Genomic DNA, 23,486 nt, shown 5'->3' on the forward strand with positions numbered 1-23,486 from the left:
GTCATTCCCACAAGGCAACAGGACGATTGCCCTGGACCTCTTCCAGCATTTCAAATAATTTAGTATTTGAAATGATCAAATGGATCAATAGTGTTCAATCAAAGCAACAAATTGTTCCAGTTCCCCCCCCCCTTTTTTTCCTCAATAGACTATTAATTTTAATACCTAAAACGGAGAAGGAAATTTATTGATCTCAGATGCAGCAAGAAAGAAGGGTTTAGTATATGGAGGGAACATTCAATGACCAGTTTGCCTCCTGGGCTTCTAGCTTCTTAAAAAGTTCGTGCCCTAAAGGAGGTTATCTGCACTCACTTTTATAATCCCGCAGTGGTCAATCCAAAGTTTCATTTTTGGGGGGGGGGGGGAAATAGGAATGGGAGAGTTTTCATCAATACACATCATAAATACTGGTATGTGTTTAGTTTTGGCTAGTTACATGCATCCTTGTAGCAATTGTGACAGCAGCTTGGTAATGAGAATAGTTGCTCCATGATATCTTGAAAGCACTAATGAGAAGGGACACAACCCTCTGATTTGCTTTGCAAAAAGCTGGCAGACAACTCTTACCAGCTGGTTTACTTGGACGTGGCTTGTATGTGACTCTGAACCCAGGCAAGTTTTTTTTGGGGGGGGGGGGGTAGCTGTTCAAGTCAGCAGAGAAAGAAAGAAGAAGTCAGAAGAAGACAAAAAAGAAGAGGTAGTTGCTGGTAAACAGGAGAGATATGATGCCTTCAGCAGTCTTAGGGTACATCTCAGTTTAAACCCCTGTCCCAATTTTTTCCAAGCAAGTGCTTATCAAAAACACTGAATTTGCAACTCCCATTAATGATAATCCAACCCAGGAATGATCATGCTGGTGGATGAGAGTTGGACAGGGACCCGGTTCAAGTTTCTACTTTATAATGGAGCTCATGGGGTCACTTTTGGCCAATTCTTCTTGCTCAGTCCAGTTTCCCACACAAAATTGACCCGAGAATAAAATGAGAGGAAACACATGCGTATGTCCTAACTCAAGCTAGGAAAGGAGTAAATAAAGTTGTAAATTAAAAGAAATACTGAGATAATGGTTTCTCAATACCTTACCTAATGGTGGTTCTCAAGAATATAATTTGGGAGATTTATTGATGCAGAAAATTGGGTCTTGGTGATAGCCAGATCCTACACTGTAGTTTTATAACTGACTTGTTTTAATGAGCCGTATGAGAAGCTAGCTGGACATGGATGATAGGGTAAATATAGTTAATAAAGTAAAAAAAAACAATCACAACTACTAACTCTTTGCAGTGATTCCAGGAAGACAAAATGGGAATGGTCTAACTCTAAGAGGAGACTGATAGCTTCCTGAAGTCATTTTTAAATGTCTCAAAACGACCAAATATATTTTAATGGAAAAGTCACAACAACTAGCAGATGAATCTAGTGTTGTTGGACTGAGTCCTTTCTCTGCTGCATGTTTCACCTAAAGGACGAGTTTTAAGATTTTAGGATTTCTGTCTTTAAAATGGCCCATAGCGCCAAAAAAAGATGGAAAAAGGTTGATGTCTCCAACCCAATGTGGAATCGAGAGCCATTTTACTCTAATTGTACAGAAAAAAGGACACTCCCAAGGTGTGAGTAAAATAATCTTCCCAGAGGCAAGTAAAAAGTCATTTAAAATTTATGTTTACTAAAAAATGCCCTAGGTTTTATCAGATAGAAAAAAATTGGACCATCACGAAGCTGTACAGGAATTTGGTCATTCGAGATGATGTTAAAGTGTCAAATCCCTGATACAGTAAACAGATGACAGCATGTACCAGATAGTGGTACAAATTAAAGCAACTTTGAGATGTGTGAGCTTTATGACCACACATCTTAAAGTTGCTAAGATTAAGAAACACTAGCTTAAAAGAATATATCCTTGTCCATAAAAAAAAGCCACGGGTTCTAAGAGGAACATAGCAACTGTGTATTGTGATTGTTTTAGATAATAATTTCACCCCCACAACAGAATTGTACAGAGAAAGATGAGCTTTGCACAATCTTAAAGGTCAACAGAGTCCAAGTGATACAGAACCTGAATGCCCTGTCCTTAGATCAGCTTAGTCATTCACTTTTTAGGGATAAATATATCAACAGTGTCTAAGAAGGAATTATTATTTCTTGTTCAAACCTACTTTTCAGGTAAATTACCGCAAGTAAGAGCTATTTTCTTATTAGGTGGACAGTGTATTTGCACTAAAGTTGCAGCATATTTATGGAATAGCTTTGAGTGCCATGTTGACTGATACACACCCAGGAAAGTCAGAACTGGCTTGCAACTGCTTGAGCAAATTATAGTTTTCTATCTATTCTTGCTACTGTATACTCTCTGGAAATGGGTTTTGGGGAAGGAAAATCGGTGCTTTTTCCTGACTCCTGATTACCACAGTAGTTAATGGCATATTTTTTTTAAAGAAAAAAATATGTCTATATGCTGATTACAAAACCCTTTCCCTAACTACGAAAGCTAGTGTTATTGTCCTATCACGTATGAGATGACTGGAAATAGTTGAGAGATTCCTTCAAGCCTTGCTTGAAACTTCCTTTTATAGTCTGAGCAGGTATAATCCCTTTGGCAAGGGAGATACTCCTTTACATGTTTATATGAGCCTAGCAGTCATCCAGTAACATCACCAAAAGGGGTACAGCAGTGATGGCTAATCTTTTTGCCCTCGCGTGCCAAAAGTGGGGGAAGGGCAGGGGTTTGTGCACTGGCATGCACACACCCATAAGTCTATGTGCGAGACCCCCCCACGCATGCGCATGCAACCTCCACTTTTTGTGTGCGATGCACCCATTTTTCGCCATCCCCAGGCTCCAGAGGCTTTCTTGGAGCCTGGGGAGGGTGAAAACAGCCTCCCCTGCCTCCCCCAGAAGTTCTCCGGAGGCTTCAGAAGCCCGAGGAGGGCAAAAAACGGCCCTATGGGCACCCTGGAAGTCTGTTCCCAATGGCGTGACGATGGTTCGCCATCACAGGGGTAGAGTCAAAAATTACCTGTTTAATGGTTAATCTTAGGGGTGTAATTATTTCAAGAACAAACATTGGTGCATTAAACCCATTGGAAGCTTAATATACTTAATGCAAGGAATATTGACAGAGAATATTTAGAAAGTTGTCACCATTGTGGGTTGATTTTCACGCAATGCCATCAGTATATTTTTGGGAAATTGTAGGCTGGGCAGGTTGGACTTCAAGCAACTGGAAATTTCATTCCCCTTAAGCAAAGTCTTCTGCAGATGTCTGATCTCATTTCCAAATGTTATTTGGATATAACCGACTGACAGTCTATCTAGTGATGGCTCACTGGCAGAAGGAATGGATTTGTTTTCTGCCTATCAGAACATCCAGTTTTCCAAAATGGACAGATAGTCTTCTGAAAATGTCTCCTGGAACTACAGAGAAGGGATTGTAAGGGTTAGGGTGAATAGCAAATCTAAAGTATCTCACCCTTCCCAGGAACAAACCTAATGCAGGTAGTCCTCAACTTATGACCGCAACTGAGCCCAAAATTTATGTTGTTAAGGAAAAAAATTGTTAAGTGAGCGTTATCCCATTTTACGACTTTCCTTGCCACCTTTGTTAAGTGGATCCCTGCAGTTGTTAAGTTAGCAACACAATTGTTAAGTGAACCCGGTGTCCCCCTTGCCTTTGCTTGTCAGAAGGTTGCAAAAGGGGATCACATGAGCCCAGCATGCTGCAACTGTCGTAAATGTGAGTCAGTTGCCAAGCATCGAAGTGTAAAGTCACAGTGACCATGGGGATGTGACAAAGGGCCATTAGTATGAAAAATGGTCATAAGTCACTTTTTTCAACGCCGTTGTAATTTTGTATGGTCACTCAATGAGCTGTTAAATCGAGGGCAACCTACACAGTCCCCTAATCCAAGGAGTTCCAATATCTTCCTGAGGATGAAAGATACTGGACCACAAGCAAATTGGTTACCAAGTTGACCTTAAAGATCTGAGAAGATCACTGTGAAGAATCATCTCTTCGCTTTGAGCATTATAACATCCTTGCCAGGAGGAGGCCTCTGTGTTAATTTCCCACTGTGATCCAGCCCAACTTTGCAGCGAAGGTACGTGAAGGGGACTGACGACAGCTGTTGCACATAGAAGGCTCAGGGCAGATGTTAGTGCACTTGTACTTTGGGGTGCCTGAAAGATGCCAGATGCTGATAGCAGGCTTGGTTTGTTGTTCATGGGAACATAATGTCCAGATCAAGGTAGAAGATGGGATTGCCATCAATTTTCCTATAATCTCATATGTTCTTCTACCTTTCTTGAGTGCAGCGTCAGACATCCATCTGCTGTAGGCTCTGTCTCTTGGCTGGTAGGGTTTCAGTCCCTCTTGGTTCTTGGTCCTTTCCCTCTCTCGGGGGAGGCAACGTCCCCCTTCTTCTTCAGCCCCACTTTCACTTTCCCACAGTGTGTATCTGTAACTTGGATTTCTCATCTTGCAGAGAGGAAATCAGATTCCTTTATTCCCCACGCCCTCCTTCCCCCCCCCTCTTCCTTTTTCTCCCTCTTCCGTTTTCCCTTTCCTTTTTTTTCCTGCATTATTCCCACCACCCACCCACCCACCCACCAGCCTGTGCGGTTGTTACCACTCACCGTGAACTAACACGCCCCCTGGTGTTTGCATGCAGTCATTGCATCCAGCAGATCCTGGAGGCTGTTCTCCATTGCCACCAAATGGGGGTCGTCCACAGAGACCTCAAGGTGAGTTTTCTTCCCCACTGCTCTGTCCGTCTGTCCGTCTTTGTATCTGTGCATGTTTTTTTTAAAAAACTTCCGTAAAAAAAAAGAAGTTGGATCACTTCTGGATGGTTGAGACTCATTTCCCTGAAAAAAGGCATCCCGGGGTCCTTAGATAGCTGTGCAATTTGTTTCTTGATCATGGATTTATTGGGCCATCCCTCTGACAGGCTAATCAGAAATCAGCTTAATTTAATGGCAGCCGTGTTGTATGTTTTGCTGTGATCTAGCCTGGCTTGGACTAATGGGGGGGGGGGCATCTACTGCCTGATGAGCCTTATCGTCTTAACATCCCAAGCCATCATTCTTTGAGTTCCTTATAGAGGTGATTAGAATGAGTAGTAAATCCTGCTGGGTCAGACCCCCCCCCCCCAAAAAAAGCCGTATTCCCCGCATTCTATTCTTTGGAGGTCATCTGGAAGTTCATGAGCCAGGACCTCAGCAAAACGGGATTGTAGGCTTTGAAGAAGACCCAGCTATGCTGACTTTTATACCTCATGATAAACTGGTTTGTTTTGCCTAGAGAGATGGGATCTATGGTCCTCCTGTTGCCCCACAGCATCCTTACATCAAACTGCCGATTTGGGTTGCATTGTTTTCCATCTCTGAAAATTGCAGAATTGCTTGCTTTACAGCTTACCTTCTCCCCACCCACCACCACCCCAGTGCATGCATGTACATATGTACCCAGATATGCACTCACCCTCTTTCCCATGCAACATGCATTCTATCATCATCCCATGTAACTTGCATTCTATCACCATCCCATGCAACATGCATTCTAGAGCCATAAGAATCCAGATTAAAAGAAAGAAAGGTACCTAAACTCAGAATAAGCCAGGGAAGTGTGCAAAGTATGCCCCCACATTTGCTGCATTTACCAGTAAATCAAGAACATCATAATTTGCCACCTCCAGCAAAAGTAAGGCCAAAATAATCTGGATTCTACATGTTAAAGAGACAGTTGATTTCGGTCTTACTTTACCACAAGCTGCAGAAATAGAATTGGGAAGCCAAGTTGTTTTGTTCTGAGTTTTATAGAACAAAGAGGTGGTTAGCTTTCAGGAACATGAAGGAATTAGTTGCAACCATTGGTCCCTTCAGTGACCAAACACCAAACTGCATCTTTCATCGAAATTCAGAGGTCAAATAGAGCATGCTTGAAGGAGGATGTTTAGTAGTAATTCATGGTACGGTATCAGGAGTGCTATATATCCAGGATAGCTAAATTCTAGAGACTGTGAGATTTCACACGACCAATAGATTGTACAAGTGCAGTTTAGACTGCCTAGCAAATTTCTTTGGACCACTTGTGGAAGTCTTGGAATGTGAAATGCCTCAGAGGTTTTTCTATGGTCTTGGCCACGTTGGAGCAAAAGTACTCTTTGCTATCACTGCCTTGTTCGAAGTTGGAACTTTAAAAGACAGCCCGCATTGAGTCCTGGACTGCAAGAAGTTTTCTTAATAGGAGAGATGCCATACTTCATGATCATGTCCTAATGCAGCGGAGACCTTCTAGTTCCATCCATCCATCCATCCTGTCATATCTTCTGTAATTGTATACCTTCCTCTGCCAGCATTGCCAATATGCTTTGGGGTTCCATGTGAGAATGCCTTTCTTTCTGCATGCTTGCATGCCATTTGTGGTCCTTGCACTTCAGTGCAGTTTGGTGGATTTGAGCTGATTTCTGGGTAGCTGTTGGAGGACCAACCAGGGAATCCATAGGGTAGGTAGGACGTAGGAACAGCCCAATCCCAATATTTTCAGCAAACCTGAACTATCATTTGGTCCCCCAACTTACTTACTCCTTTGCCTTCTTCCACTTTCCTTTAGCCATTCATTTTCCCACCCTTTCCAACTTTTTTTTCTTCCTGTGCTTCGGTGTCCTGGGTCAAGACTTTAACCCAAACAGTGATGTTTGTAGACAGAGCAGCCGTCACCTCTCTTCTTCTAGAAGTGTGCATGCATTCTATGTCTGGTTTAAATGTGTGCAAATGATTTATTTCTGTGAGTTTTCCTGTATTGGGTTTCTGATTGTGGTACACTCCCTGTCCGCCCTCTTTATAACGCTCCTTTGGGTTGAGATGTCACTGGGGTACTATAAAGAGATCGTATTTGATAAGTTTAATGGGTGGTTAAGGTTCGGCCATGTCTGGGTGTGTTGTAGTGGCAATAAAGAAGGGGAATCTTGACAAGGCCCCCCTCTTTGTCTCTGTGTCCTGGGAATTTCTTTTTGAAAAGTTCTGTGTCTGTATCTGTTGGTCTTTTATTTAAAAAAAAAGATCTGGGCTACCCCTCTCATTCCACTTCTGTGGTTATTATTTCTTGTTAGGCTTTGGAACAGGAATTTGACCAGAGGTTAAACCCTTTAAGATTTAAAAGAAAAGAAAAGAAATAAACAAACCTGGCAAAATTGCTTAACATCTTTAACTTTCTGTCCAACATAAGCAGGGCTCAATTGTTTGGGGGGGGGGGGGTTCAAGCTAATTGGAGGGTTCATTTCTGGAGTCAAGCAAAGCATCTATGTCGGAAAATCATTTGGTTTATTTGAATAGCTGGCTTTGCTTGCAGCGCAATTGCCTTTACAAATGCCTAATAAAGTTTGTGCATAAACCTACCTAAGCTCTTAACAGGCAAGAGGTGCAAAAATATCTCCAGAGCCTTGGACAATGTTACTTAAGTAGGAAAAAAAACTTTGCTTTCCATTCCATGGTTGAAAAGTTTTAGCTTCTGCCAAGAATTTGCCTACGGTAACATGTTTTGGTATGGAAGAGCTTGTGGTTCTTCGTGGTTGCTAAAATAAAATCTCTGAGAGATGAAATGTGATTTCACACGCATGGGATAATGTCTGGGTATTCCGTTTGCTTTCTGAATTGAGTTGTTCAATTTTAAACCAGCTTCTATTATTCTAAGGAAGGGGCTTTTGTGTGTGCATTTTTGGGATAATTCAGTGCCAATGATAAATCCGCCTGTGGTAACATGTAAGAGTGTACAGGTAGTCCTCGCTTACCAACTGTCTTTGAGTGACTGTAGGAGGATACGAAATGTGGAAAGAAAATCGCTTTATGACCAATTGTTGCATTTACAAGTGTCACAGTTTCCCTCAGTCACATGATCACCATTCGCAAGTTTCACAGCTGGCTTCCAATAAACAGAATTAATGGAGAAGGCAGAAGTGAAATCACATGATGTTACGCTTAATGGCCATGGTGATTGGCTTAACAATGAAAGCGGAAGTGGCATTGTAAGGTCATTGTGGTCATGTGTTTTTTCCCTTAGTGACCACAATGTTTAATGATGGAGTTGTTGGTTCTAATTGTGGTCAGTAAGTGAGGACTACCTGTAGTGACGAGAAAAGTTCCTGCATTAATATCTCACGCTTGTGTACTCATACTTTACTACAAAAGGATATCCATTTAGCACATCTATTAATATATTTACTCTGGTATTTGCAACTAAACAAAGCCTTTGATTTTTTTTTCTTATGTAAAAGATAAAGTATAAATGAAAATATTCATGAAGATGTATGAGGAAATGCAGCCTAAATGGTTCAGTTCTAAATTTAGTATTTCCAAAGGACCAACTAAAATCAAGGGGACTAAATTTAGTCACATTTTTTTTTTCATTTCCTTCAGTTTGTTCTAAGGATAACTTAATCTGGAAGCGACCCATTATTTCCTAACATCTAGTGTTCATAATAACTGGGTGCTTTGAAAAATTAGTTGTGGCAAGGCAGACTTTCTCCAATATCATTCTAAAAAAAAAGTACATTTTTAAAAAGGGATTTTTATTTTACTTTTTTAAATTTTCAAGCTCAGGGTTAAAATATAAAACACTTTGCGCTCATGATCCTCTCAAGTCTTAATACCACTTTGTAATGCCTTTGTAAGACCACACTTGGAATGCTGCCTCCAGTTTTGTCGCAGTGATAAAAAAAAGATGTTGAGACTCTAGAAAGAGCGCAGAGAAGAGCAACATAGATGATTAAGGACCGGAGGGTAAAACATACAAAGAACCGTTGGAATTGGGTATGCCTACTTTAACGAAAAGAAGGTGACATGATACCAGCGTTCCAATATCTGAGGGGCTTCCACCAAGAAGAGGTGGTCAACCTGTTCTCCAAAGTATCTTGAGGGCAGGACAAGAAGCAACGGATGGAAACGAATGGATCGAAACTAATCAAGGAGAGAAGCAACCCAGTTCTAAGGAGAAATAGACGCAACAATTAATCAGTGGAATGATTTGCCTTCAGAACTTGTGGGTGTCCCATCACTGAAGATTTTTTCAGATTGGTCAGAAATGGTGTAGGGTTCCTGCTTGAGCAGGGGGTTGGATTAGAAGACCTCCAAGGTCCCTTCCAACTTGTTATTCAGATATGAGCACAGCTACTTTGCCTCCCAGTGGAGTGAGATGGGCGTGGTGAAATGGGTGGCAAATGAATTTAATAAATATATAACATTAGACAGCTTTTAAAAATTCATCAAAGAGGAATAGCAAAGATGTGGTGAATATCAAAGGATTGGGACGTTGATTGAAAACATGATTAGATTGTCCCAAGGTATGTAATTCCTCTCTTCTTCAAAGAAGGACGGAATGGCAATTGAGCTGATATTTTCTTCTGATGCTTTTCAGTGACATTAGAAAATCGAAATGGGACAACTTGCTGTGGAACGACTGGCCGCAGGACAATTTACCAATTTAATTTAATTATTTGAAAGACATAAACATTGTTTTAAATTTTGTCATCCAGTTTTCATTTTGTCCCTCCTTTTGCATCCTTTCTTTAATGATTCTATTCCACCATTTCTTTGAGATCAGTGTAATTCTTTTCCTGCAATGAATTCTCCTGTGGCAAGAGGGCCGTGGCAAATTGTCCCGTGGCAGGAGGGCCGTGGCGAGTTGGTTGCTGCTAATTATCATATAGACCCTTGGAAAACCTATCATTCAAATTATAAGCAATTTTTTTCCTGCATGTTTGTCCTCCTTGATTATAATAGAACACACTGCCAAGTTAAGTGTGCTTATGAATGAAATCTCCTTAATTTTTGCTAACTGAATTTATCAGCTCATTTTCTAGCCATTTGCAGAGAAGTAGAATAAGAATGCAATCAGTAAATGAAGATAAAGTATAGTTGTGTGTTCTTATTGGGCTGTGAAAGTTAGTGTAGAGTTTGGTCATTCTGTTTTATACTTATAACTTATAGCTAAATTTTAGTTTAGTTTATTGTCATTGCACATGGTACAAAGAAATTAAATGCTGTCTTCAGCGTACATTACAATTATAAAAATAAAAACACAAACATACATCCTTTACATTCTATATAATTGAAATTGAAAACCCGATATTGCCCTATACTGTAGAATTCAACATGGTTATTGCCCTAGGGTAGAAGCTGTTTTTCAGCCTATTTGTCCTTGTCTTTATTGTCCTGTACCGTCTGCCAGATGGTAATAGTTCAAAAATAAAGGGGTGCCCAGGATGAGATGGATCTTTAAGAATGTTTTGAACTTTCTGAAGGCAGCGGGAGCTATAAAGCTCTTCCAAAGAGGGGAGAGGGCAATCAATGATCCTCTGGGCAATGACCTTAACTCTTTGAAGCACCACTATCTGTCACTGTGCAATTAGGAAACCATACACAGATGCAGCAAGTTAGAATACTCTCTATGGTGCAGCGGTAGAAGGTCAACAGCAGTTTTTCATTCAGTTGTTGTTTCCTGAGAAGTCTCAGTATAATCTCTGCTGGGCCCTTTTGAGCAGTGCTGTAATGTGAGTTGCCCCAGGACAGGTCCTCTTTTAAGATAACACCCAGAAACTTAAAACTGGCCACTTGCTCCACTCGATCTCCATTGATAAGCAAGGGCTGTATGTCTGATCTATTCCTTCTACAATCCACTATAAGCTCCTTAGTCTTATTTGTTTATTATTGGTCTTATTTGCGTTTTAGACAAAGGTTCACTGGACATAACTTACTAATGGTTGTTGACCTTTGCTCTTGATTACCAATAACTGTATACATTAGATATTTGCATGAAATCAATAAAGTGCAATAGTTATCTTGACTTATAATAGTGACTATAAATTACCTATAAAGTAGAGACAAAGAGACTCTTAAGTTGACTTAGAAGTCTACTAGGGAAGGGTGTGACCAACCAGCTACATTGGTCTCATAGTATATTATGATTTGTAGGTCATTCCAAAGACAACCTGTAGCTTCATATATCATATTAAGATATAATGTGCCTTGTTTGATTTTAGTTTATGTTGTAGTGTGAAACTAGCCATTGTAGTTAGGAAGTTTGATTCCCAACTGAGTATGAAGTATAAAACCAGCCACTTAGGATTTATTGAACACAGCATAGTTAGTGCAATGTGCAAATAAGACCTCTGAGTTTCTTAGCTGCTACACATAGAAATATGCAGTACAGTAACTTGGTTAAATGTTGGCTTCTATTCCGAAAGGTCTTATTGGTATGTACATAAATAATAAAATAGTTTGTTACAAATGTGATTCCCTCCATATTTAATGGAGCTCCTAGGATGTGTCTGCCAATGAGTGTTGGGTGGGAGTGCTTCCTTGCATTGTTTAATTTGATGTTGCATATTGAGGGGAAAAAGGAAGGCCGGGAAATGGGTTGTGTCACTGGGAAATACCCTGGCCTGAGTTTATAATTTTAATTCCAAGAGTCAGTATTATTTAAGCTGTCTTGAAACCAATACGGTTAGACAACTAATTTAATTCCCATTCATTCTAAGGGTGGATTATAATAGATGTTTCAGCTTGTTTTGGAGTTGTCCTATCTGGGAATTATAGTTTAAAGAAGAACTCTAGCTTGAAATTGTTCAACTGAAGCCTACGACAGTTGTGAAATCCTAGTGGAACGTGATGTTCACTACCTTTTGTTGGAAATATGTTTCCATTCCTTAACAACCATGCCTCTGAAGAAATAGCCATCCCACAGTAGTTAAGAAGCTGTATCTAGGTCTTTCAGGGCAGAAAAGAAAAAGTATGAAGAACTGAGAGATAGACATTTCAATCTCAAAGTAAGATTGGCTCTGGGTGAGGGTGGCCTTTTTCTACAAAGGCACACCAGAGTAAAGTATACGAAGCTGCCATTGCATTGCTCTCGTGGATTTTCCATTGCTCATCTACCTGTAGATTCCTGTTCTGCAATCGATTATATTTGGGGTTGCCTATATCAGGATGGATGGAATAGGCCTGCAGATCCTGGTTGTCGCAAAGCAGCTTTTTTCAAAGGCAACTGGACTTTCTTTTTTTCCCCTTGAGGATGTTTCGCCTCTCATCCAAGAAGCTTCTTCAGTTCTAACTGAATGGTGGGGAATGAAAGGATTTACAAGACCATTCTTTTTGCAGTTCCCAAAAGTCCCATACACCCATTTATACTATTCAGCTGACCTTGAGGACACAGGTAAACCTCCAAGGGGCTTCGGTGTCTCTCAGAAAGAGTGCTAAGAAGCAGATGACTACAAGGAGTATAAATCCTTCCATTCTCCACCATTCAGTCAGAACCGAAGAAGCTTCTTGGATGAGAAACAAAATGTCTTCAATGTGAAACAGATAAAGTCCAGTTCTCTTTTGAAAAAAAAGCACCTCTGTTGGGTGATCATCTTCCTTGTGTCAGAGAGATGCAATAGTGTCTTGTGAATTGATGGCTAGCTAGAAGGATCTTGAGCATACCAAGCCCTATTTCTATGGAGTTTCTCAGTCCTCCAGGTCACGGTTGCAAATGGACTTCCTTGTTTTTCTTTGAAGACGTTTTGCTCCTCATCCAAGAAGCTTCTTCAGCTCTGACTGGATGGTGGGAAAGGATTTATACGCCTTCTTTTGGAGAGTCATTGAGGCCACTTGGAGGTTTGTCTGTGTCCTCAGAGTCTCAGTGCAATGTGAGTAGTGCAATGGGTGTGGAGCCTTCTTGGAACTGCTGAAAGGACTGTGTTGTGGAGTTGGGTTTTCTGCAGGTTGTTTTGTGCCCTGTTGAACACAGGCGCAGGCTGTTGGTGATGAGTCTGTGTTGTCTCCATCTCCGACAGAAGCACAAATGGTTCCTGCGGCCTGTATTTTTTTCTGAAAGTCCGTTTATTCTCCCACACCATTCAAGGATGTTCATCCCAAAGTGCATAGCTAAATGTCTAAATGTCAAGCCCTGCTTTTTTCAGTGGGATATACGGTATCTCTTACCAACAATAATTATTGGACTTCCCATTAGTACAAGCTGTAGAATCTTAAGTTCTTTTGTTTTTAATAAGGTGTCCTTCCTAAACCTCTTAAGAAGAAAGTTGCATGGTGTGTAGGCTCAACAGTGCATGTTTGCATACTGGCGGCCACAGTTTGCTCCTAATCCTTTTCCAGAGCTTGCATACATTCTTTTTCTCTATAATTTGTAACATTGCCAAAAATTTCCAAGGAACGCATTCAACAGGGATACTTCTGTGTCTGCTAACTTTTGAGCAGCTAGCGTCTGGATTGCCTATTTGGACATCAGCTATATATGGGATGCAAAGGGGAGCTTATTAATCCATATTTGTTGGATCAAAAAAGAAATTCAAACAAAGGATGGAATGGAGGGGAGCCCTTGTGCATGTTCAGTGGGTCAAATATTGTCTGTTGTGTCGTCCTCGGTTTACCAGCTGAAAAACAGAAACCCACCATTATGTTCCTTTAATGTTGCCTACATATACATATTTATATATATACATATATACATATTCATCCCATTCTGCTACAGTTATGACATGACCAGAGAGAAGCGGAAGAGTGAATCTAGCTTTACCTAACCTGTCCCAGTCTGATACTAGGAAATCCAGCATCATACTCCATCGTTCTTGCTTGGGGAAGATCTAATCCAAGCCCCTTCAAAACTAATGCAACCGAAGCCTCAAGTTCTAAGGGAAGCATCCTCAAGATGTTCTACAGGTAGTCCTCGACTTAAAACAATTGAGTGACCATTCAAAGTTACAAAGACATTGAAAAAAGTGACTTACAAGCTTTTTTTTTTTACATTTAGAACTATTGCCCCATCCCCATGGTCACATGATCAAAATTCAGATCACTTCATGTGATCACCTTTTGGGACCTTCTGACAAGCAAATTCAGCATGGAAGCCAAAATTCACTTAACGAATGTGTTACTACCTTAGCGGCTACGGTGTTTCACTTAGCAACTGTGGCAAGAAAGGTGGTAAAAATGGGGCAAAACTGTCTCACTTAGCAACAGAAATTTTGGGCTCAATTGTGGCCGTAAATCAAGGACTACCTGTTCTAGGAAACTCTTTCTAGAATAGCAAACAATATTCCAAGCAGGAGGGAAATCTTATCTCTCAAATGTTCCCCAGAAATTAGTTTTCCCCCCTGGAATGCTAATTTGTAAACACAAAACATTATATCATGGATGCTTCAAAACCCTCTCTAGCTCTTCAGTATCACAGCTTGCCTTTTAAAAAGGTATCGGTAGATCGGACAGTTAAGAGGGAGGACACTATATATCATGAGCCAGGTTTAAATCAAGAGGATGAAAGTCACAGCTATATAGTGGGGAAAAAAACGTGCTAGGAAATGCAAGTGAAGCTAGGTGGTTATTTATGCCCCTTGCAGTTTTTGGGTGGACCCCCTCCCAATATAAACCCATAGAAGTGCATTTCAAATAAATTGTGAATGTCTTTTCCCAACTTAAACTCATTTTAAAAACAGCTTACTTGGAACTGTAGAAAGCTTGTGCTTCTGAACCTGTTAAGAGATCTCCCTCTAATTCTGAATGAATGCCACTCACTTTAATTACAAGTTAGACTACAATGTTATAGATACACACACGCAGCAGAGATGAGCCTGGACTGCTTGCAGGTCAGTGTTAAACATGTCTACTCACCTTCAATGGATTGAGTTCCCAAGTCAGCACATATAGGATTGCATTGGTAGAAATACTGGCCCAAAAGCACATTGGATCTTTCATGATGTTGTTAAATGAAATCACGCAAATAACTAGCAGGGAGTTCAGTTATGAGGTCAAAACCATTCAGTCCATCACCAGCCATTCATGCAAAGATGAGCTGTACGATGGAGTGTCTCAATTTTAGTGATCATCTTCCACTTTAAATAGGTTCTCTCTAGGTCTGTCTGTCTCACTCTCCATGGAGGGGAGGGGAGGATTGCACATGTCTGATGGCTTCTGCAAACTGGCTGTTGTTGTTGTTGTTTCTTTTTTCTTCCTCCTTCCCTTTTGATTTATACTAACCACAAACAATACATGACTATGAAAACGTCACCCTGTATTCTGTTGGGTCATCCCGACAGCCGGAGAACCTACTTCTGGCCAGCAAATGCAAAGGAGCAGCGGTGAAATTGGCAGATTTTGGCTTGGCAATTGAGGTGCAAGGAGACCAGCAGGCCTGGTTTGGTGAGTGCTGGTGGAACTACGCTCCCTTCCTCTTTTCTTTATTTGTGCGGTGGAGACAGACGGTTGTGTGAACATACGTGTCTTGGCAATTTGTGCTTTCTTCCTCAGGCTTTGCAGGTACTCCGGGCTACCTTTCTCCAGAAGTTCTACGCAAAGAAGCTTATGGGAAACCTGTGGATATCTGGGCATGCGGTAAGAGAGAGCTACTTCTTTCTACTCTTATCATGGTGGGCCCGTAGAGTTGCAGAGAGGGCTTCCCATTTAGTCCATGGCTCAGCACCGCTTTGCAGAGCAGCTCACAAAAGTTGGTGTGTCGCCCTCAGAACTCAGGTAGAAGACACACTCTGATAGAACTCTGATAAGTTTTGTAGAGTAAATTGTTTGGGTATGGATTGAAGTCACGTATTATTATAGTTATACATTTATGTTCCTCCTTACAGAATTTCCAAGATGGCCCAGAGCAAAAAGTAAAAAAACCTGCAATAATAAACATTACGTTTAGCAGTAATATGAGCAAAATAGTCAAAGCTGCATGATGATATTCAATTCTGTATGGCTGCCAGGAAAATTACATGGGCGTGCCTATGTGGTCCCCAGATCCTGTGCTTGACTGGATGGAGCATATAAAACCTTGTGGTCAAAATGGTGACGATGTCAGGACTATCAAAGCTTTTTGTTTTGTGTCCCAAACAAAAATCAGGCAACCACAACATTATAGCCGACACGTTGACTTTTTTTTAACCATGTCTATTGCATGGCTAGAAGGATCTCGCTCCAGAAGTCTTCACCTTCTGGTGAAAACCAGTGAACACTCTAGATGGGGTGTGCCTCTTGTTCCAATCACTATTGACCTCCCATTTGCTCATGCACATACACCCACAAACACCAACACACACTCCTGGTAAAAGAAGTAGCCTGCAACTCCTCATACCCTTGCCTAAAATTTGGAAATCTATTGTAGATTGCAAGATGAGGATCAGAAGCCATTTGCTTGTTTCCTTGCTTGCTTTCTTCCTGTCCCAAATCAGTAGAATATGCAACTCAGGATTTGGATCTGTTCACTTACTTAGTTCAGTTTAGATTATTGCTGATTGCTTAATCAAGTGGCCATCTTAAAACACATTGCAACATATCATTTGTCTGTTTATCTATTTGCTTTTGTTCCATTCCCCCCACCCCACCCCCAGGTGTTATTCTTTACATCTTACTCGTGGGATATCCTCCTTTTTGGGATGAGGATCAGCACAAGCTGTACCAACAGATTAAGGCTGGTGCCTACGATGTGAGCAGTGGTTACTTTTGCTTGTGTTCCCCTCTGTTTTACAACCTGTGAAGTTTCAGGAAAAGTTCAGAAGTTGCTTTTCTTAAAATCATGTATTCGGCTAATTGTAAGCTCCTCAGCAGGAGCTTAAGTCTCCTTGAGCCTATGAGAAGGCTGAGTTTCCAAAGGATCCGGGGATGCTTTGTGGGCATTTGTTTCTCTCTTCAATCGATAGCTGTCAAGATAGATAGCTTGGCTTTACATATCACTGTAAGCCCTAATATGCTGTATTGCTTTCAACTAATTATTTATGAAATAAAGAAATCATGATTTACAGCAGGTGTGTCCAGCCTTAAATAGATAATATAGTAACTACTACAACAATAATAATATAATAACTATCTTTAAAAAAATCACATCATAATGTTAAAAGTTTACGATCTTGTGACCAGCTGTCCAGTGCCATATGCAGACCATGGGCCATGGGTTGGTCATGCCTGATTTAGAATAATATGTCTATTTAAAAAAAATATTGCCAAATATAATAACAATGATTCAAATGGAATAAATCATATACACACTTTTTAAAAAAATGTCTGTAATTGATGCCTCATATTGAGATTTAACAGCAATTTGTGGATGAAATCTTGGCTCATGCCTCAGATTTCTGTTGTGTCTTTGTGTTACTCGAGCATTTTTTATTAGAAATACCAACTTAATTGGTCAGGGAAGACCCTCTTCTTTTAATATTAAAGTTGTTTTCCTGCAATATCTCCTTCCATTAGTTTCCTTCCCCTGAATGGGACACAGTGACTCCTGAAGCAAAAAACCTCATAAATCAAATGTTAACCATCAACCCTGCAAAGAGAATCACAGCACACGAAGCTCTGAAACATCCATGGGTCTGCGTAAGTATGGTTGCACTTTCCTTCTTGCTTAGATTCAACCTATCTGCTCAAACATTGTTAAAGGAATCCCAAGTTCCCTTGTTTAGTTCCCTTAGAGATTATAATAGTTACACCTTCTAAAATAGGATATTAGCAAAATAATGCCAAGGATGTATAAGCTCCCAAAAAGCTTTTAGGAGAGTACCTCTACTGAGTAGATGTTTTAAATGACCTCATTGGTATAACTTCACTATTTTGAGTATTCTGTGGCAAGCTAACTAAAAGAGCTTGGATGATCCAAGAAGGATCCATTGAGAAGAGGCTAGTTGGGGAGGATCCAATGAGCCACAAGGAGGCACATTACTGGTCCCCCGGTACAGTTTGCTTGGGCTAACCTTATTGTTAGTGATACCAATGTTCCTCTCCAAAAAGCTGACCTACATATGCTGCTATTGGGGGTCTACAGAACAATGGATTGCATGGTGCTGGGGAAACTGCCTTGGTAGGCAGATCCTACAACCACCTTTCCATGGACTGCTTCAAGGACATCCTTCACAGTACACTCAATATGGCTAACTGGTCCCTAAGCTGTTTTAAGAACCTGCATGTATTAGACAAAGTCTATCTCTGTTTCCCAACAAGCCCAATTCACCCTGCCTTTTTGTTGATAACCCCCCCCCCTTTTTTTTTTCCCCTGCATGCACTTTTTTTAATGCCAGGCCAAACACTTTAGATTTTAGTTCTTGGCTTCCCTATCGCACTCTCATGCCTTGTAATTGTGTGTTGTTGTGTTTTTTGCAGCAACGTTCCACAGTGGCTTCAATGATGCACAGGCAGGAGACCGTAGAGTGTCTGAAAAAGTTCAATGCAAGAAGGAAGCTCAAGGTAAGCGATTTAAGGAGATATGAAGGTGGAAATTCATGAGGACCTTCAGTGCCGAATCTCTCTTAGAGGGTCCCGTAAGTGGAATAGTTTTGTTGACTCTGTCCTTAGTAATATAAATCAACACCCTTAGTCTCTTTCCTTCATCCTATAAAGATGACCTTTCTTTACCATCTATCATGTTTTGAACAGATTGAACTTCTTTTACGTCAGCTTACAACTTTTCCTCTTCATATTTTCTGTCATCATCTCCCTATCTTTTTAACCTTCTCAGTCATTTTTATCTGTAATCACAGGTTTCATTTCTGGCCATCTATGTTTTGTTCAATTTAGATTTTGCCTCTTACAAGTTGGCTGAATCTCCTGTTCAATTTATGTTGGCTCTTCCTGCCTCTTCATTGTCTTGCCCTGTTCCAATGTTTGTTTCTCCATTGTCTTCATTATGATCATTTTTCACGTTCTCAACGTCTCTACTCTTTTGGTTTTTGCGATGTCTTCACCTTTTGGGCTGCTATTCTTAAGATCTACAAATATCTGTTGTGAACTCCATCTGACGTCAGGAAGGGCATCCAGCCAGTAAATGTTCAGCTCCATTCAGTTGCCCCAATTCTACCCTGAATTAAGGGATTACAGGTTCATAAAAGGGAGTTTTCTTAAGATTTGTCGTACCCAATCGTATTTCCATGTTCGCCATACCCGTACATCTAATTGTGTCTATATGCATCTTTCTATCATTTTTCCTCATTAAAATCTAAAAATATTGATGTGATCACACTCTCTTCTTTTTTTTTCTGCTCTAAAAATCACCAGTTCTCTTAGAATTTACTATTAAAATCCAGGTTTGTGATACATGTTTCCTAATTTACCATTTCCCTCATTTCATCTGTATACTGAATTACCTTAAGGAGGTAAAGTGCTTTTATTCTTTTCTCTATGGGAAATACTCAGACCCATGACATGGCTTTTATAGAAATAAAAGTGATAAAATCACTCCATCTTCTCTTTCTGAACACTCTATTCACCCTGTACCTTTTGTTAAAATCAGAATAAAATCTTCGAAAATACCTGATTAGCTTTTTGGTTAGGATGAGGTTGACCAACTTTTTTTTCCTGCCATCTAAGGTTAACTGCATTATGACCTCTTGATTTATGGTAAACATTAATTAAAATTATTATAATTCTTTTTTTTAAAGTGTTTTTTAATTTTTAAACAAACAAAGACAAACAGTACATGAAACATAAAACCCTCATCAGTTACATATAGCGTGTCGTTAGGTTACAAGCATTTGTGCATCACCACTTTCAATCGTGTATAAACTCACAGATTATCCATATTATAATTCTTACAAAGGTAACAGAAGTAATGCCATGTTTTGAAGCATGACAACAGGTTGGTTTTCTGGCAATAATACTGATCTTTGGAAAAGCCAGCATAGCCGCACTGGGCCTTTATATAGCTGTTAGTGAAAATGGATGATAGGGAATAAAATTACATGTAAGGAAAGTAAAACATTAAGCCAGAAGTTTCAGCCCTGGTTTCCAATTCAAAGACAGTCCCGACAGACAAATAGTAAACTGAATGCATTGTTTAGTAGCTGATGTTACTGATGCCAGGTTTCATCTAGCATTTAGGAACATCACCTGTCCCCCCCCCCAAATGTGTCGACTGCCACATCTTTACTCAACACACAAAGACCTTAGTCCCCCATGTCTCTTGGCCCCAGCAGAGCAAGCAGTTGATGGGCAAAGACAGTAGCTAAAGTTACAGTTGTGTTGTATGAGAAAAGACTTAAGCTGCTCTTTCTCTCAGCTATGTTTCCATCCTAGCAGGAAGGACTAAGGCTGGGAAAAGATAAGATTGTCCTTTGTGATAGGTTGAAGATGAAGGAGCTTTCTGGGAATCTCCATAGAGTAGATTAAATGAAATAAAGGAGGAACATCAATCCTCTAAGGACAAAATGATCAATTCATGGCTCAGGAAAGAATGTCTATGTGAGAGTCCCATTGTTCTGTTATACCAAGGGTGTCCAGCCTTGGCCACTTTTAAGACTTTTGGACTTCAACTCCCAGAATTCCCCATCATGCCATGCCATGCCATGCTGGCTTGGGCATTCAGAAGGTTGGAATCCACAAGTCTTAAACTGGCCAAAGTCGGACACTCCTGTTTTATATAGTATATTCGTATGGCGGGGAAACTACAGACGTGCAGCCTTCCTACCAGGCCAATGTGACATTTGACGCACATAATAAACCAGAGGTAAAGTTTATGGAACATTTAAGTTAGCAAGAGGAGCTGCCTTCAGTTCTTTGTTGGTTTTAAAATCAAATTGAAACTCTTTACTCCTGATTTGGATGAGGGAGGCATTAGTGAGGCAAATAAAAATGATTATCCTTCAGGACATGTTAGAGATCATTTTGAAATTTGCCCCAAAGTTTAGAGATCTGTTTCTTTTCTAAAAGTAGCCTATTTCTCATTACAACACACTCATTACCTGATAATTCTGTGTCTGTTACACATTATTTCATGTATATTCCGTGCATTGGAAAAATGATATACTATTACAACGGGCAGCTTAGAGCACAAGCATTTATCTTCTGTACATTCTCCAGGCCTCATACTAATTGATCTGATCTATTTGACAAGATGTCTTTAACCTTCCAAGCATGGCAAAGGTTAGCTATAATGAAAAGAAATTGAATTATTTCCTTTTTGCCCAACAGCATGTTATCTATATTCATCTTTTCCTGCAAAGATTTGAGTGTTAATCAACAATCCACTTCAGAAAAATATTCATGAAATCAGTAGTTCTTTTTAGCAACTAGGGAGAATTTTCTGCTATTCTTCAATGAATCAAGTTTCCAAAGACAGAGGCAACAGCCAGCTTGTAGTGTCTTTTTAATACTAGTTTTATTTTCATTTTAGAACTCACTGTTTCAGGGGTGGTGTTGTTGTGTAAGTGGATTGCAGCTGGGATAATGAAAAACACAAAAGGCAGAATATTAGTGTGTGGAATTTGGTGAACCACTGTTTGGGCTACCATTTCTTGTGAAGGTCAACAGATGATTTTAGGCAGGTAGTAGTATTATTTCAGCTGGACTTTGCTCAGAGATCTATTAGGAAGATAATAACCCTTTTGTGCTTTAGAGGGATGGAGAGGGGTGAGAACTTAATAATAGATTACAAACCCACTTGGAGACCTTGCCTTTGGGCTTGAAAGAATGGGACTGTGAAAAATGTGGACATAAACTTTCAGCAATCCATGACTGTTTCTTTTGTCACTTCACTGGGCAGCAGGGACAATACAGGCAGTCCTCGGCTTATAACTGTTCATTTAGTGACTGTTCAGAATTACAATGACACTGAAAAAGTGACTTATGACCATTTTTCATACTTACAACCATTACAGCATCCCCATGGTCAAAATTCAGATGCTTAGCAACTGCTTCGTATTTATGACGGTTGCAGTGTCTCAGGGTCATGCGATGCTCTTTTGCGACCCTCTGACAAGCAAGTGGTTAGAGTGCAGTACTGCAGGTTACTTCTGCTGCCTGCCAGGCTGACTGCAATTTGGTAGTTCGAATCTCATCAGGCTCAAGGTTGACCCAGCCTTCCATCCTTCCAAGGTGGGTAAAATGAGGAGCCAGATTGTTGGGGGTAATAGGCCGAGTCTGTAAACCGTTTAAAGTGGGCTGTAAAGTGGTATATAAGTCTTTTTTTTTAAAGTCAATGGGGGAGCAAGATTCATTTAACAACCATGTTACTAATTTAACAACTGCAGTGATTCCATTAATTCAATTAATTCAACAACTGCAGTCATTCAAAGAAACAGTGTAGGGTTTCCTGCCTAGGCAGGAGGTTGGACTAGAAGACCTCCAAGGTCCCTTCCAACTCTGCTATTGTATTGTATTGTAATAACTGTGGCAAAAAAGTTCATAAAATGGGGCAAAACTCACTTAACACACATCTCACTTAGCAACATAAATGTTTGGGCTCAATAGTGGTGATAAGTCGAGGACTATCTGTACTGGGCATAGGGTCATGTTAGAATGCAAATATGATGTCCAGTGATGCACCAACATAACTGTTGAGATTTGCTGTCATCCTTTGAGATCTGAACAATTTCTAGCAAAGAATTTTATACCGACACATAAATATCTCAAAAAAAGGCTACAGTATATTAAACAACTCCTCTTCCTTTAAGAAGACAGAAAACGATTTGGTGCATTGCTTTTTCTTTGTTGATGCTACACACATTCTATTCCCTTTTTTTCCTTCATGTTTAAAGCTCTTTCAAGCATTTCCTTTTTACGCCTATTTACCTTTTTTTCCTGCTTTCTTCCTTTTAGGGTGCCATTCTTACCACTATGTTGGCAACAAGAAACTTTTCAGGTGAGAAAAGCTTTGCTTTGCTTAAATGACAAGCCAAAAAAAAAAGAAAAAAGAAAAAAAATACACCTCAGTGCTTTCCAAACCTCTTTTAATTAAAATGAAGCAGGCAAGCAAAAAGAAATTCTTCTAAACCACTCCTATTTAGCCTCAGTCTCGAGATGTGACATTCATCCCTTTTCTCTTAATGCTCTGTGTTCTTTGGCATGGCCGTATTATCATCAGAAAGGTTAAACTGGGACCAGAGGTAGGCCCCAAACTTTATTTATGTATTTATTCATCAGTGATTTAAAAGGCAGGGGAAAAATAAATCCTGAATGGCCATGAAAGGCCTCCCAACAAGCTTGCTTTCATGAGCCCTGCCAAACTTCCTGTGGATCTATTCTCCTCCACTGTGGTCCTAAATAAATGAAGCCAAAGTCTTTGTATTTGATGCTTTAGCACTGGTATACCCATCCATGCAGGCTTTCTGTGTGGCTCCTTCTGCCCCCACCCTCAAACTGTCCTCAATTTACATTTCTCAGGTTCCTCCTTACATTTAGCTAGCTAACTTGAATGCACTTTAATCCTGACTCTACCCCAGAACTTTCAGGAGTTGCTGCAGATTCCTCCAAAGTCCTTTTCCTCTGTCTCTGAAACAGTCCTCTTGTTATTCTAAAACTGTTCCTGGTTTAAGTAGGGCAGATTCCTTAGGTTGTTTCCTTAGTTTTGCCTGTTGGGGAGGGGGGGGGAGGAAAACTTGGTAATCTAATAGAAGGGGAGTCTTGAGAAGGCGCATGCTTTGGACTCTAGTGCATTAATTCTTTGAGTTGGCTTTGCCCGGGGAGGCAGAATTGCAGTGAGATTGTTCCACCTGTGGGTCTTAGTGCATAATGGACATTTG

General features: G+C 40.3%; 1 protein-coding gene across 13 annotated transcripts in view; it reads left to right on the forward strand.

Annotated features, from left to right (window-relative positions):
* Window positions 1–23,486, forward strand: part of CAMK2B (calcium/calmodulin dependent protein kinase II beta) — a 186,527-nt gene that overhangs the window by 118,188 nt on the left and 44,853 nt on the right. For 12 of the 13 annotated variants that reach the window (XM_081961199.1, XM_081961205.1, XM_081961204.1 and 9 more), the window contains exons 6-12: window positions 4,668–4,740; window positions 15,084–15,186; window positions 15,295–15,378; window positions 16,374–16,468; window positions 17,233–17,355; window positions 18,136–18,219; window positions 22,564–22,606. In XM_081961199.1, the coding sequence (XP_081817325.1) occupies window positions 4,668–4,740; window positions 15,084–15,186; window positions 15,295–15,378; window positions 16,374–16,468; window positions 17,233–17,355; window positions 18,136–18,219; window positions 22,564–22,606 (605 nt within the window). The remainder of the gene's footprint in view (window positions 1–4,667; window positions 4,741–15,083; window positions 15,187–15,294; window positions 15,379–16,373; window positions 16,469–17,232; window positions 17,356–18,135; window positions 18,220–22,563; window positions 22,607–23,486) is intronic. The other variant, XM_081961203.1, reaches the window with a different exon arrangement.

This window comes from Natrix helvetica, assembly GCF_964273705.1.
Source record: "Natrix helvetica genome assembly, chromosome: 8".
NCBI lineage: Eukaryota > Metazoa > Chordata > Lepidosauria > Squamata > Natricidae > Natrix > Natrix helvetica.